Genomic DNA, 15,113 nt, shown 5'->3' with positions numbered 1-15,113 from the left:
TATCATTATCATAATTTGTATGATTATTAGTGGTAGCAGTGGTGGTAATAGTAGTAGTGGTAGTACACTAAAAAAAACTGTAGCATTTTGTCATAAGTTTTGGGGAAGTGGAAAGTTGTCAAGACAGAAAGCACTTTCAAAAAAAGAGGAGCTGTCCACACTGTGGTCCTGAAAATAACCTTGCTTTCCTTTAAACTGAAACAAGCTATTGCAATTTCAGTTAAGCTCATAGAAGCAATACATTTAGGAATAAACACGTTTCGTAGTTTTCCTCACCTCTAGAGGAGAGTCTGGTTCGTCCAGGATGCTCTTCTCACTCTGTATCCGCTGCATCGTTCCTGTAGAACTGGGGTCCATTATCAGCACGTTCTGACTACCGGCTATGCCGAATTTACAGTCACTCTTTCTGGAGTCAGTCGTCCTGCACACCTCGTAGTTGTACACGTGTTGGAGAGTCCCTGTTCCCAAAGTGTCTGAGTAACGTGGTGGATAATACGGAATCACAGGGAGATTGGAGTGATACATGACGCGAGACTGTCTCCATCTGTAGATCTTCACTGATATAATAACCACTAAACACGTGATGAAGAGGAAGGAAACTACAGCCAAAGCCAACACTAAGTAGAAAGTCAGGTTGTCGTTGTACTCCTTGTCTTGTGTAAAGTCAGTGAACTCAGACAGCACTTCAGGGAAGCTGTCCGCCACCACCACGTTAACAATGACTGTAGCTGAACGAGAGGGCTGCCCGTTGTCCTCCACTATAACAGTCAGTCTTTGTTTCACAGCATCTTTATCAGTGACTTGGCGGATAGTTCTTATTTCTCCATTCTGTAAGCCCACTTCAAACAGCGCCCTGTCTGTGGCTTTCTGCAGTTTATAGGAGAGCCAGGCATTCTGTCCAGAGTCCACATCAACAGCCACCACTTTAGTGACCAGATAGCCCACATCTGCTGAACGAGGCACCATTTCAGCCACCAGAGAGCCTCCAGTCTGGACTGGATAGAGAACCTGAGGAGGGTTGTCGTTCTTGTCTTGGACTATGATTCTAACTGTAGCCACTGAACTCAGAGGAGGGGATCCAGCATCACGAGCAGTTACGTTAAATTCAAACCACTTGATTTGCTCATAATCAAACGACCTCACTGCGTGAATGACACCACTTTCGGAATTTACTGACACAAACGAAGACACAGCTGCCCCAATAATCTCCTTCTCCTCCAGGAAGTAAGAAACCCGAGCGTTTTGGCCCCAGTCTGCATCACTAGCACTGAGAGTGAACACAAAAAACCCAGGAGAGTTGTTCTCTGGTACAGTCTTACTATATTCTGATTGGTCAAATTTGGGAGGGTTGTCATTTACGTCAGACACTTTTACATTGATGTGTTTCCTGCTAGTCAGAGGCGGGGAGCCTTGGTCAGAGACGGTTATCGTGATGTTATACTCAGGAATACTTTCTCTGTCTAAGAAGTCTTCGGTTACGATAGTATAATATCCTGTTAATGAAGACTCGATTATGAAAGGCATGTCAGAGTTAATGGAGCACTTGACAACACCGTTACCACCAGAGTCTTCGTCTTCAACGTTAATAACAGCTATTGTTGTACCTGGAGGAGAATCCTCGGATATCGAGTTAGAAAATGACATCAGCTGTATTGTAGGGACGTTGTCATTCTCATCAATTATTTGAATTATAACTTTGCATGTATCTGAATATCCACCGTGATCACTAGCCTGGACGTTTAATTGATACGTATTTGATTTTTCAAAATCTAGTTTACCTGCAACTTTAATCTCCCCAGTTTTAACATTTACTTCAAAAAGCTGCTTCGCCGTTTTGGCGGCATAAGGAATGGAAAATGTAATTTCACCATACTGCCCTTTATCTTCGTCGAATGCACTCACAGTGGTTACTACTGTTCCTTCTGGAGAGTTCTCCTTGACTTCTGCTTTATAAACAGGCTGACTACACACTGGAGCATTATCATTAGCATCGAGCACAGTGATATGAATACGTACTGTCCCTGATCTGTGTGGTTCTCCTCCATCTGAAGCAATCAGCACGAGTGTGTGAGTCTCTTCTTTCTCTCGGTCTAACGGGTTTTGTAAAACCATTTCGATGAATTCCCCTCCATCAGACTGGCTCTGTATTTCCAATTTGAAATGATCTGAAGGTTTAAGCATATATTTCTGAATATCATTAATTCCAACATCGGGGTCGTCTGCAATCACCAGAGAGAAGCGAGTCCCCGTTGCAACACTTTCAACAATATTTAAACTAATTTCATCTTTCGGGAACGACGGGCTGTTATCGTTTATGTCCATCACCTCCACGGTTACCCGATAAAGCTGGATTGGATGTTCTAAAATGACCTCGAAACTGAAGCTACAGGGCGTCGTCTTTCCACACAGCTCTTCTCGGTCGATTCGCTCTTTAATCACAAGGGTGCCTTTGTCTCGGTTTAAATCAACGTACTGTCGGCTTCCTTTTGTAATAATACGAGCTTTACCTGATATGAGCCTCGCCAAATCCAAACCTAAATCTCTAGCGATGTTTCCAACAAAAGACCCCTCTGCCTGCTCCTCCGGTACGGAGTAGCGGGCCTGTCCAGTGACTGAGCTCAGCTTAAAAAGACAAAGAATGACAAACAGTGCTTGTCCTCGTCCACTGAGATCGGTTATCCACATGCGAGCCATCATGAATCCAAAGGCACAGACACAGTAATCCCTTTCGATGCAAAACTGATGTACATGAATCCTCAATAAAAAAAAGGTAAAGGTATCTTCAGCAGAGAAAGTCCACGAGAAATGCTACAATTTAAACCATCAGGAGCCAGACCGTCTTCTCTCTAAGCAGTGGAACACTGAACGGAATGAAAGGGGTGGACCGCTGTACTGCTTTGACAAGTCAGTGATGTATCAACAGCGTCACTCAGAGCCCATCCAAGGTAATGTTTGTGAAGTGTACAATATTAGTGACACTTCAAATGTTCTAATCAAAGCATAGATACATATTGACATCTGTAATATCATGGATAATGACTTTAGAAATAGCAACCATCATGTATTACACCATGCTAAATAGTATTATTATCATTATCATACTTATTATGATTAGAAGTGGTAGCAGTAGTGGTAGGGGTAGTATACTAAAAAAACTGTTGTACTTTGTTATAAGAAGTTTTGAAAGTACTTTAAAAAAAGAGGAGCTGTCCACACTGTGGACCTGAAAAAAACCTTGTTTTCCTTTAAACTGTAACTATTGCAATTTCAGTTAAGCTCATAGAAGCAATACATTTAGGAATAAACACGTTTAGTAGTTTTCCTCACCTCCAGAGGAGAGTCTGGTTCATCCAGGATGCTCTTCTCACTCTGTATCCGCTGCATTGTTCCTGTAGAACTGGGGTCCATTATCAGCACGTTCTGACTACCGGCTATGCCGAATTTACAGTCACTCTTTCTGGAGTCAGTCGTCCTGCACACCTCGTAGTTGTACACGTGTTGGAGAGTCCCTGTCCCCAAAGTGTCTGAGTAACGTGGTGGATAATACGGAATCACAGGGAGATTGGAGTGAAACATGACGCGAGACTGTCTCCATCTGTAGATCTTCACTGATATAATAACCACTAAACACGTGATGAAGAGGAAGGAAACTACAGCCAAAGCCAACACTAAGTAGAAAGTCAGGTTGTCGTTGTACTCCTTGTCTTGTGTAAAGTCAGTGAACTCAGACAGCACTTCAGGGAAGCTGTCCGCCACCGCCACGTTAACAATGACTGTAGCTGAACGAGAGGGCTGCCCGTTGTCCTCCACTATAACAGTCAGTCTTTGTTTCACAGCATCTTTATCAGTGACTTGGCGGATAGTTCTTATTTCGCCATTCTGTAAGCCCACTTCAAACAGCGCCCTGTCTGTGGCTTTCTGCAGTTTATAGGAGAGCCAGGCATTCTGTCCAGAGTCCACATCAACAGCCACCACTTTAGTGACCAGATAGCCCACCTCTGCTGAACGAGGCACCATTTCAGCCACCAGAGAGCCTCCAGTCTGGACTGGGTAGAGAACCTGAGGAGGGTTGTCGTTCTTGTCTTGGACTATTATTCTAACTGAAGCCACTGAACTGAGAGGAGGGGATCCAGCATCACGAGCAGTTACGTTAAATTCAAACCACTTGATTTGCTCATAATCAAACGACCTCACTGCGTGAATGACACCACTTTCGGAATTTACTGACACTAACGAAGACACAGCTGCCCCATTAATCTCCTTCTCCTCCAGGAAGTAAGAGACCCGAGCGTTTTGGCCCCAGTCCGCATCACTAGCACTGAGAGTGAACACAGAAAACCCAGGAGAGTTGTTCTCTGGTACAGTCTTACTATATTCTGATTGGTCAAATCTGGGAGGGTTGTCATTTACGTCAGACACTTTTACATTGATGTGTTTCCTGCTAGTCAGAGGCGGGGAGCCTTGGTCAGAGACGGTTATAGTGATGTTATACTCAGGAATACTTTCTCTGTCTAAGAAGTCTTCGGTTACGATTGTATAATATCCTGTTAATGAAGACTCGATTTTGAAAGGCATGTCAGAGTTAATGGAGCACTTGACAACACCGTTACCACCAGAGTCTTCGTCATCAACGTTAAGAACAGCTATAGTTGTACCTGGAGGAGAATCCTCGGATAACGAGTTAGAAAATGACATCAGCTGAATTGTAGGGACGTTGTCATTCTCGTCAATTATTTGAATTATTACGTTACACGTATCAGAATATCCTCCGTGGTCATTGGCCTGAACGTTTAATTGATACGTCTTATATTCTTCAAAATCCAGTTTACCTACCACTTTAATCTCTCCAGTTTTAACATTTACTTCAAAAAGCTGCTTCGCTTCTCTGGTGATATGTGCTAATGAAAATGTTATATCACCATTGACTCCTTTATCTGCGTCATTTGCACTCACAGTGGTTACTACTGTTCCTTCTGGAGAGTTCTCTTTGACTTCTGCTTTATAAACAGGCTGACTACACACTGGAGCATTATCGTTAGCATCTAGTACAGTGATATGAATACGTACTGTCCCTGATCTGTGTGGTTCTCCTCCATCTGAAGCAATTAGCACGAGTGTGTGAGTCTCTTCTTTCTCTCGGTCTAACGGGTTTTGTAAAACCATTTCGATCAACGTTCCACCATGAGTTCGACTCTGTACTTCCAATTTGAAATGATCTAAAGTTTTGAGGATGTATTTCTGAATGTCATTAATTCCAACATCGGGATCGTCTGCAGTCAAAAGAGAAAAGCGAGTCCCCGCTGCAGCATGTTCAACAATTTTCAAACTGATTTCATCCTTTGGGAACGACGGGCTGTTATCGTTTATGTCCATCACCTCCACGGTTACCCGATAAAGCTGGATTGGATTTTCTAAAATGACATCGAAACTGAAGCTACAGGGCGTCGTCTTTCGACAGAGATCTTCTCGGTCGATTCGCTCTTTAATCACAAGGGTGCCTTTGTCTCGGTTTAAATCAACGTACTGTCGGCTTCCTTTTGTAATAATACGAGCTTTACCTGATATGAGCCTCGCCACATCCAAACCTAAATCTTTAGCGATGTTTCCAACAAAAGACCCCTCTGCCTGCTCCTCCGGTACGGAATAGCGAGCCTGTCCAGTGACTGAGCTCAGCTTAAAAAGACAAAGAATGACAAACAGTGATTGTCCTCGGCCTATGAGATCGGTTATCCACATGCGAGCCATCATGAATCCAAAGGCAAAGACACAGTAATCCCTTTCGATGCAAAAGTGATGTACATAAATCCTCAATAAAAAAGGTAAATGTATCTCCAGCAGAGAAAGTCCTCGAGAAACATTACATTTTAAACCATCAGGAGCCAGACCGTCTTCTCTCTAAGCAGTGGAACACTGAACGGAATGAAAGGGGTGGACCGCTGCACAGCTTTGACTGTTAGTCAGTGATGTATCAACAGCGGCGCTCAGAGCCCATCCAAGGTAATGTTTGTGAAGTGTACAATATTAGTGACACTTCAAATATCATATTCATAGCTTAAAGATGCAAATTGATCTCTTTAATATCATGGCTAATGACTTTAAAAATATCAAATATCATGTCATACACCATACTAATTATTATTATTATCATTGTCATAATTATTATGATTATTAGTGGTAGCAGTGGTGGTAATAGTGTAGTGGTAGTATACAAACAAAACTGTAGTATTTTGTCATTAGACGTTTTGGGGAAGTGGAAAGTTGTCAAGACAGAAATCAATTTAAAAAAAAGAGGAGCTGTCCACACTGTGGTCCTGAAAAAAACCTTGCTTTCCTTTAAACTGTAACAAGCTATTGCAATTTCAGTTAAGCTCATAGAAGCAATACATTTAGGAATAAACACGTTTCGTAGTTTTCCTCACCTCTAGAGGAGAGTCTGGTTCATCCAGGATGCTCTTCTCACTCTGTATCCGCTGCATCGTTCCTGTAGAACTGGGGTCCATTATCAGCACGTTCTGACTACCGGCTATGCCGAATTTACAGTCACTCTTTCTGGAGTCAGTCGTCCTGCACACCTCGTAGTTGTACACGTGTTGGAGAGTCCCTGTCCCCAAAGTGTCTGAGTAACGTGGTGGATAATACGGAATCACAGGGAGATTGGATTGATACATGACGCGAGACTGTCTCCATCTGTAGATCTTCACTGATATAATAACCACTAAACACGTGATGAAGAGGAAGGAAACTACAGCCAAAGCCAACACTAAGTAGAAAGTGAGGTTGTCATTGTAATCCTTGTCTTGTGTAAAGTCAGTGAACTCAGACATCACTTCAGGGAAGCTGTCCGCCACCGCCACGTTAACAATGACTGTAGCTGAACGAGAGGGCTGCCCGTTGTCCTCCACTATAACAGTCAGTCTTTGTTTCACAGCATCTTTATCAGTGACTTGGCGGATAGTCCTTATTTCTCCATTCTGTAAGCCCACTTCAAACAGCGCCCTGTCTGTGGCTTTCTGCAGTTTATAGGAGAGCCAGGCATTCTGTCCAGAGTCCACATCAACAGCCACCACTTTAGTGACCAGATAGCCCACATCTGCTGAACGAGGCACCATTTCAGCCACCAGAGAGACACCAGTCTGGACTGGGTACAGAACCTGAGGAGGGTTGTCGTTCTTGTCTTGGACTATTATTCTAACTGAAGCCACTGAACTGAGAGGAGGGGATCCAGCATCACGAGCAGTTACGTTAAATTCAAACCACTTAATTTGCTCATAATCAAACGACCTCACTGCGTGAATGACACCAGTTTCTGAATTTACTGACACTAACGAAGACACAGCTGCCCCATTAATCTCTTTCTCCTCCAGGAAGTAAGAAACCCGAGCGTTTTGTCCCCAGTCTGCATCACTAGCACTGAGAGTGAACACAGAAAACCCAGGAGAGTTGTTCTCTGGTACCGTCTTACGATATGCTGATTGGTCAAATCTGGGAGGGTTGTCATTTACGTCAGACACTTTTACATTGATGTGTTTCCTGCTAGTCAGAGGCGGGGAGCCTTGGTCAGAGACGGTTATCGTGATGTTATACTCAGGAATACTTTCTCTGTCTAAGAAGTCTTCGGTTACGATAGTATAATATCCTGTTAATGAAGACTCGATTTTGAAAGGCATGTCAGAGTTAATGGAGCACTTGACAACACCGTTACCATCAGAGTCTTCGTCATCAACGTTAATAACAGCTATAGTTGTACCTGGAGGAGAATCCTCGGATATCGAGTTAGAAAATGACATCAGCTGTATTGTAGGGACGTTGTCGTTCTCATCAATTATTTGAATAATAACGTTACACGTATCTGAATATCCTCCGTGATCACTAGCCTGCACATTTAATTGATGAGTGTTGGATTCTTCAAAATCTAGTTTACCTGAAACTTTAATCTCTCCTGTTTTAACATTTACTTCAAAAAGCTGCTTCGCTTCTCTGGTGACATGTGCTAATGAAAATGTTACATCACCATTGACTCCTTTATCTGCGTCATTTGCACTCACAGTGGTTACTACTGTACCCTCTGGAGAATTCTCCTTGACTTCTGCTTTATAAACAGGCTGACTACAAACTGGCATATTATCATTAGCATCTAGCACAGTGATATGAATACGAACTGTCCCTGATCTGTGTGGTTCTCCTCCATCTGAAGCAATAAGCACGAGTGTGTGAGCCTCTTCTTTCTCTCGGTCTAACGCGTTGTGTAAAACCATTTCGATCAACGTTCCTCCGTGAGTCCGACTCTGTACTTCCAATTTGAAATGATCTGAAGGTTTGAGCATATATTTTTGAATATCGTTAATTCCAACATCGGGATCGTCTGCACTCACCAGTGAGAAGCGAGTCTCAGCTGGAGCACTTTCAACAATTTTCAAATAAATGTCATCCTTTGGGAACGACGGGCTGTTATCGTTTATGTCTATCACCTCCACGGTTACCCGATAAAGCTGGATTGGATTTTCTAAAATGACCTCGAAACTGAAGCTACAGGGCGTCGTCTTTCGACACAGCTCTTCTCGGTCGATTCGCTCTTTAATCACAAGGGTGCCTTTGTCTCGGTTTATATCAACGTACTGTCGGCTTCCTTTTGTAATAATACGAGCTTTACCTGATATGAGCCTCGCCACATCCAAACCTAAATCTATAGCGATGTTTCCGACAATAGACCCCTCTGCCTGCTCCTCCGGTACGGAATAGCGAGCCTGTCCAGTGACTGAGCTCAGCTTAAAAAGACAAAGAATGACGAACAGTGCTTGTCCTCGGCCTCTGAGATCGGTTATCCACATGCGAGCCATCATGAATCCAAAGGCACAGACACAGTAATCCCTTTCACTGCAAAACTGATGTACTTAAATCCTCAATAAAAAAAGGTAACGGTATCTTCAGCAAAGAAAGTCCACGAGAAATCCTACATTTTAAACCATCAGGAGCCAGACCGTCTTCTCTCTAAGCAGTGGAACACTGAACGGAATGAAAGGGGTGGACCGCTGTACTGCTTTGACTGTTTGTCAGTGATGTATCAACAGCGGCGCTCAGAGCCCATCCAAGGTAATGTTTGTGAAGTGTACAATAATAGTGACACTTCAAATGTTCAAATCAAAGCGTAGAGATACATATTGATCTCTGTAATATCATGGCCAATGACTTTAAAAATAGCAACCATCATGTAATACACCATGCTACATAGCATTATCATTACAATACTTATTATGATTATTAGTGTTAGCAGTAGTGATAATAGAAGGAGAAGTATACGAAACAAACTGTAGTATTTTGTCATAAGAAGTTTTGGGGAAGTTGAAAGTTGTCGATACAGAAATCACTTTAAAAAAAAGAGGAGCTGTCCACACTGTGGTCCTGAAAATAACCTTGCTTTCCTTTAAACTGTCACAAATTATTGTAATTTCAGTTAAGCTCATAGAAGCAGTATCTTTCGGAGTAAACACATTAAGTAACGTTCCTCACCTCTAAAGGAGAGTCTGGTTCATCCAGGATGCTCTTCTCACTCTGAATCCGCTGCATCGTTCCTGTAGAACTGGGGTCCATTATCAGCACGTTCTGACTACCGGCTATGCCGAATTTACAGTCACTCTTTCTGGAGTCAGTCGTCCTGCACACCTCGTAGTTGTACACGTGTTGGAGAGTCCCTGTCCCCAAAGTGTCCGAGTAACGTGGTGGATAATACGGAATCACAGGGAGATTGGAGTGATACATGACGCGAGACTGTCTCCATCTGTAGATCTTTACTGATATAATAACAAATAAACACGTGATGAAGAGGAAGGAAACTACAGCCAAAGCCAACACTAAGTAGAAAGTCAGGTTGTCATTGTACTCCTTGTCTTGTGTAAAGTCAGTGAACTCAGACAGCACTTCAGGGAAGCTGTCCGCCACCGCCACGTTAACAATGACTGTAGCTGAACGAGAGGGCTGCCCATTGTCCTCCACTATAACAGTCAGTCTTTGTTTCACAGCATCTTTATCAGTGACTTGGCGGATAGTTCTTATTTCTCCGTTTTGTAAGCCCACTTCAAACAGCGCCCTGTCTGTGGCTTTCTGCAGTTTATAGGAGAGCCAGGCATTCTGTCCAGAGTCCACATCAACAGCCACCACTTTAGTGACCAGATAGCCCACCTCTGCTGAACGAGGCACCATTTCAGCCACCAGAGAGCCACCAGTCTGGACTGGGTACAGAACCTGAGGAGGGTTGTCGTTCTTGTCTTGGACTATTATTCTAACTGTAGCCACTGAACTCAGAGGAGGGGATCCAGCATCACGAGCAGTTACATTAAATTCAAACCACTTGATTTGCTCATAATCAAACGACCTCACTGCGTGAATGACACCACTTTCGGAATTTACTGACACTAACGAAGACACAGCTGCCCCATTAATCTCCTTTTCCTCCAGGAAGTAAGAGACCCGAGCGTTTTGTCCCCAGTCTGCATCACTAGCACTGAGAGTGAACACAGAAAACCCAGGAGAGTTGTTCTCTGGTACAGTCTTACTATATTCTGACTGGTCAAATTTGGGAGGGTTGTCATTTACGTCAGATACTTTTACATTGACGTGTTTCCTGCTAGTCAGAGGCGGGGAGCCTTGGTCAGAGACGGTTATCGTGATGTTATACTCAGGAATACTTTCTCTGTCTAAGAAGTCTTCGGTTACGATAGTATAATATCCTGTTAATGAAGACTCGATTTTGAAAGGCATGTCAGAGTTAATGGAGCACTTGACAACACCGTTACCACCAGAGTCTTCGTCTTCAACGTTAATAACAGCTATTGTTGTACCTGGAGGAGAATCCTCGGATATCGAGTTAGAAAATGACATCAGCTGTATTGTAGGGACGTTGTCATTCTCATCAATTATTTGAATAATAACTTTGCATGTATCTGAAAATCCTCCCTGGTCACTAGCCTTAACGTTTAATTGATACGTCTTTGATTTTTCAAAATCTAGTTTACCTGAAACTTTAACCTCTCCAGTTTTAACATTTAACTCAAAAAGCTGCTTCGCTTCTCTGGCGACATGTGCTATGGAATAAGTAACTTCACCATAGTGTCCTTTATCTGCGTCATTTGCACTCACAGTGGTTACTACTGTTCCTTCTGGAGAGTTCTCCTTGACTTCTGCTTTATAAACAGGCTGACTACACACTGGAGCATTATCGTTAGCATCTAGCACAGTGATATGAATACGTACTGTCCCTGATCTGTGTGGTTCTCCTCCATCTGAAGCAAACAGCACGAGTGTGCGAGTCTCTTCTTTCTCTCGGTCTAACGGGTTTTGTAAAACCATTTCGATAAATTTCCCTCCATCTGGCTGGCTCTGTACTTCCAATTTAAAATGATCTGAGGGTTTGAGGATGTATTTTTGAATATCGTTAATTCCAACATCGAGATCGTCTGCACTCTCTAGTGAGAAGCGAGTCCCCGCTGCAGCACTTTCAACAATATTTAAACTGATTTCATCCTTTGGGAACGACGGGCTGTTATCGTTTATGTCCATCACCTCCACGGTTACCCGATAAAGCTGAATTGGATTTTCTAAAATCACTTCGAAACTGAAGCTACAGGGCGTCGTCTTTCCACACAGCTCTTCTCGGTCGATTCGCTCTTTAATCACAAGGGTGCCTTTGTCTCGGTTTAAATCAACGTACTGTCGGCTTCCTTTTGTAATAATACGAGCTTTACCTGATATGAGCCTCGTCAAATCCAAACCTAAATCTCTAGCGATGTTTCCAACAATAGACCCCTCTGCCTGCTCCTCCGGTACGGAATAGCGAGCCTGTCCAGTGACTGAGCTCAGCTTAAAAAGACAAAGAATGACAAACAGTGCTTGTCCTCGGCCTCTGAGATCGGTTATCCACATGCGAGCCATCATGAATCCAAAGGCACAGACACAGTAATCCCTTTCGATGAAAAACGGATGTACTTAAATCCTCAATAAAAAAAGGTAAAGGTATCTTCAGCAGAGAAAGTCCACGAAAAATGCAATATGTTAAACTATCAGGAGCCAGACCGTCTTCTCTCTAAGCAGTGGAACACTGAATGGAATGAAAGGGGTGGACCGCTGCACTGCTTAACTGTTAGTCAGTGATGTATCAACAGCGTCACTCAGAGCCCATCCAAGGTAATGTTTGTGAAGTGTACAATAATAGTGACAGTTCAAAGGTTCTAATCAAAGCATAGATACATATTGATATCTGTAATATTATGGATAATGACTTTACAAATAGCAACCATCATGTATTACACCTTGCTAAATAGTATTATTATCATTATCATACATATTATGATTATTTGTGGTAGCAGTAGTGGTAATAGAAGGAGTTGTATACTAAAAGAAATTGTATTTTGTCATTAGAAGTTTTGGTGGAGTGGAAAGTTGTCAAGACAGAAATCACTTTGAAAAAAAGAGGAGCTGTCCACACAGTGGTCCTGAAAATAACCTTGTTTTCCTTTAAACTGTAACAAGTTATTGCAATTTAAGTTAAGCTCAGAGAAGCAATATATTTAGGAGTACACACGTTTAGTAATTTTCCTCACCTCTAAAGGAGAGTCTGGTTCATCCAGGATGCTCTTCTCACTCTGTATCCGCTGCATCGTTCCTGTAGAACTGGGGTCCATTATCAGCACGTTCTGACTACCGGCTATGCCGAATTTACAGTCACTCTTTCTGGAGTCAGTCGTCCTGCACACCTCGTAGTTGTACACGTGTTGGAGAGTCCCTGTCCCCAAAGTGTCTGAGTAACGTGGTGGATAATACGGAATCACAGGGAGATTGGAGTGATACATGACGCGAGACTGTCTCCATCTGTAGATCTTCACTGATATAATAACCACTAAACACGTGATGAAGAGGAAGGAAACTACAGCCAAAGCCAACACTAAGTAGAAAGTCAGGTTGTCATTGTACTCCTTGTCTTGTGTAAAGTCAGTGAACTCAGACAGCACTTCAGGGAAGCTGTCCGCCACCGCCACGTTAACAATGACTGTAGCTGAACGAGAGGGCTGCCCGTTGTCCTCCACTATAACAGTCAGTCTTTGTTTCACAGCATCTTTATCAGTGACTTGGCGGATAGTTCTTATTTCTCCGTTTTGTAAGCCCACTTCAAACAGCGCCCTGTCTGTGGCTTTCTGCAGTTTATAGGAGAGCCAGGCATTCTGTCCAGAGTCCACATCAACAGCCACCACTTTAGTGACCAGATAGCCCACATCTGCTGAACGAGGCACCATTTCAGCCACCAGAGAGCCACCAGTCTGGACTGGGTACAGAACCTGAGGAGGGTTGTCGTTCTGGTCATGGATCATTACTTTCACAGTCACATTGCTACTGAGTGGAGGGGAGCCTCCATCCTGCGCGTTGACGACGAAAACTAGCTGTTTGATTCGCTCATAATCAAATGAGCGCACTGCATGAATCACTCCACTTTCTGCATTAACTGACACACAATGAGAGATTGGAGATCCGTCAAAATCAGAATCCTCCAAAATATAAGATACACGGGCGTTTTGGTTTTCATCAGGATCTTTAGCCCTAACAGTATGAAGGGAAACGCCTGGAGAGTTATTCTCGTCAATAAACGCATTGTAAAGACTTTCTGAAAATAATGGAGCATTATCGTTCATATCAGAGACCTTTAAATAAAACGTTCTGTTAATTGAGAGAGGAGGCATTCCTGCATCTGTAGCAACAACAGTGATGTTATACTCTGAAACAGTTTCACGATCTAATACAGTATCTGTTACCAAAGTATAGTAATTTCTTAAATTAGATTTAATTTTAAAAGGTGCATTTTGTTGTATTCTACAGATCACTTGTCCGTTTTCTCCCGAATCAAGGTCTTTTACGTTTATAATGCCAACAGTTGTACCAGGAGGAGAGTCTTCTGACACAGGACTGGTGAATGACATAACGCTAATCGTCGGGGCGTTGTCATTTACATCAGTTACTTCAATCATCACTTTACTTGAATCCGTTAAACCCCCCTCATCTTTTGCATCGATTCTAAGCTCATATTTTTTATCCTTTTCAAAATCTATTGGACCCGAAACCGACAGTTGACCAGAGACCTGATCTATGGACAACAAATCGGCTATATTGCTTCTCACGTTTGAAATTGAATATGTGATGTAACCATTCGATCCACTATCTGCGTCTGTAGCATTAACAGTAATGATATGAGTGCCCTTTACTGCGTTTTCTGTCACAGTAGCTTTATACACTGATTGGTTAAAAACGGGCGCATTGTCGTTTACATCTAAAACCTTGATGTAAATATTTACGGTGCCAGATCTCTGTGGATTCCCACCATCTACTGCAATAAGCTTTAAAGAGAGATGGGGAACATTTTCTCTGTCTAATTGCTTCTGAAGCACCATCTCAGCATATTTACTTCCATCCGGATTTACATGCTGCTTTAAAACAAAGTTTTCGTTTGAAGATAAAATATAATTCTGCAGGCCATTGACACCAACATCAGAATCCTCTGCACTGTCCAGCACAAATCGCGCACCAAGGTTAGCTGACTCGCTAATGTCTAACATAATATCTGACTTCTTGAATAACGGAGGATGATCATTCACATCTAACACTTCGATTGTTATGTGGTGAAGCTCCATAGGAGTTTCTAAAATGATTTCAAAGCTGAAACTACACGGTGTTACGTCTCCACAAAGCTGCTCTCGGTCTATTCTCTCATTCACAACTAGAATCCCTTTGTCTGTCTTCAGCTCGGTGTACTGGAGATTTTCTCCGGTCACGATACGGGCTCGGCCAGAACGGAGCCTTTTCAGATCCAAACCAAGGTCCTGGGCTACATTACCGATAAGAGAGCCCTTCTTCATCTCCTCTGGTATAGAGTAGCGGATCTGCCCTGCGACGATATTAAAGAAGTACAACAATATAAGAACCATTACCCGCGGATGTCCAAAATGAAAACGCCATTTGCAGAGTGATTGTTGATACGCCATTTCAGAAATGGAAATGTTCCAAGAAAAAAATAGAGAACCTCCGAACTCAATTCAATAACATCCACTCTTGCAGAGATGCTTATTAAAAGGGAG

The 15,113-nt window shown here is 42.8% G+C and overlaps 2 protein-coding genes across 2 annotated transcripts; both read right to left on the bottom strand.

Moving 5' to 3' along the window:
* Window positions 1-243: 243 nt before the first annotated feature.
* LOC306702613 (uncharacterized protein) lies at window positions 244-11,928 on the bottom strand (the record flags this gene model as incomplete). Its single annotated transcript, XM_079168253.1, has 7 exons — window positions 244-2,739; window positions 3,328-3,524; window positions 4,008-4,114; window positions 4,229-4,655; window positions 5,559-5,673; window positions 6,420-7,790; window positions 9,508-11,928. 7 exons carry the CDS (start codon window positions 11,926-11,928, stop codon window positions 244-246), a joined length of 7,134 nt encoding a protein of 2,377 aa, XP_079024379.1.
* Window positions 11,929-12,560: 632 nt separating this feature from the next.
* On the bottom strand, window positions 12,561-14,963 carry LOC306702612 (protocadherin beta-11-like; the record flags this gene model as incomplete). Its single annotated transcript, XM_079168252.1, has 1 exon — window positions 12,561-14,963. The coding sequence occupies one exon, from the start codon at window positions 14,961-14,963 to the stop codon at window positions 12,561-12,563; it is 2,403 nt and encodes an 800-aa protein (XP_079024378.1).
* Window positions 14,964-15,113: the final 150 nt, after the last annotated feature.

Source organism: Pholis gunnellus (genome assembly GCF_910591455.1).
Source record: "Pholis gunnellus genome assembly, chromosome: 10".
In the NCBI taxonomy this organism is placed as follows: Eukaryota; Metazoa; Chordata; class Actinopteri; order Perciformes; family Pholidae; genus Pholis; species Pholis gunnellus.
The sequence above is the reverse complement of the archived record's forward strand: the minus strand, read 5'-3'. Positions and strand labels throughout refer to the sequence as shown.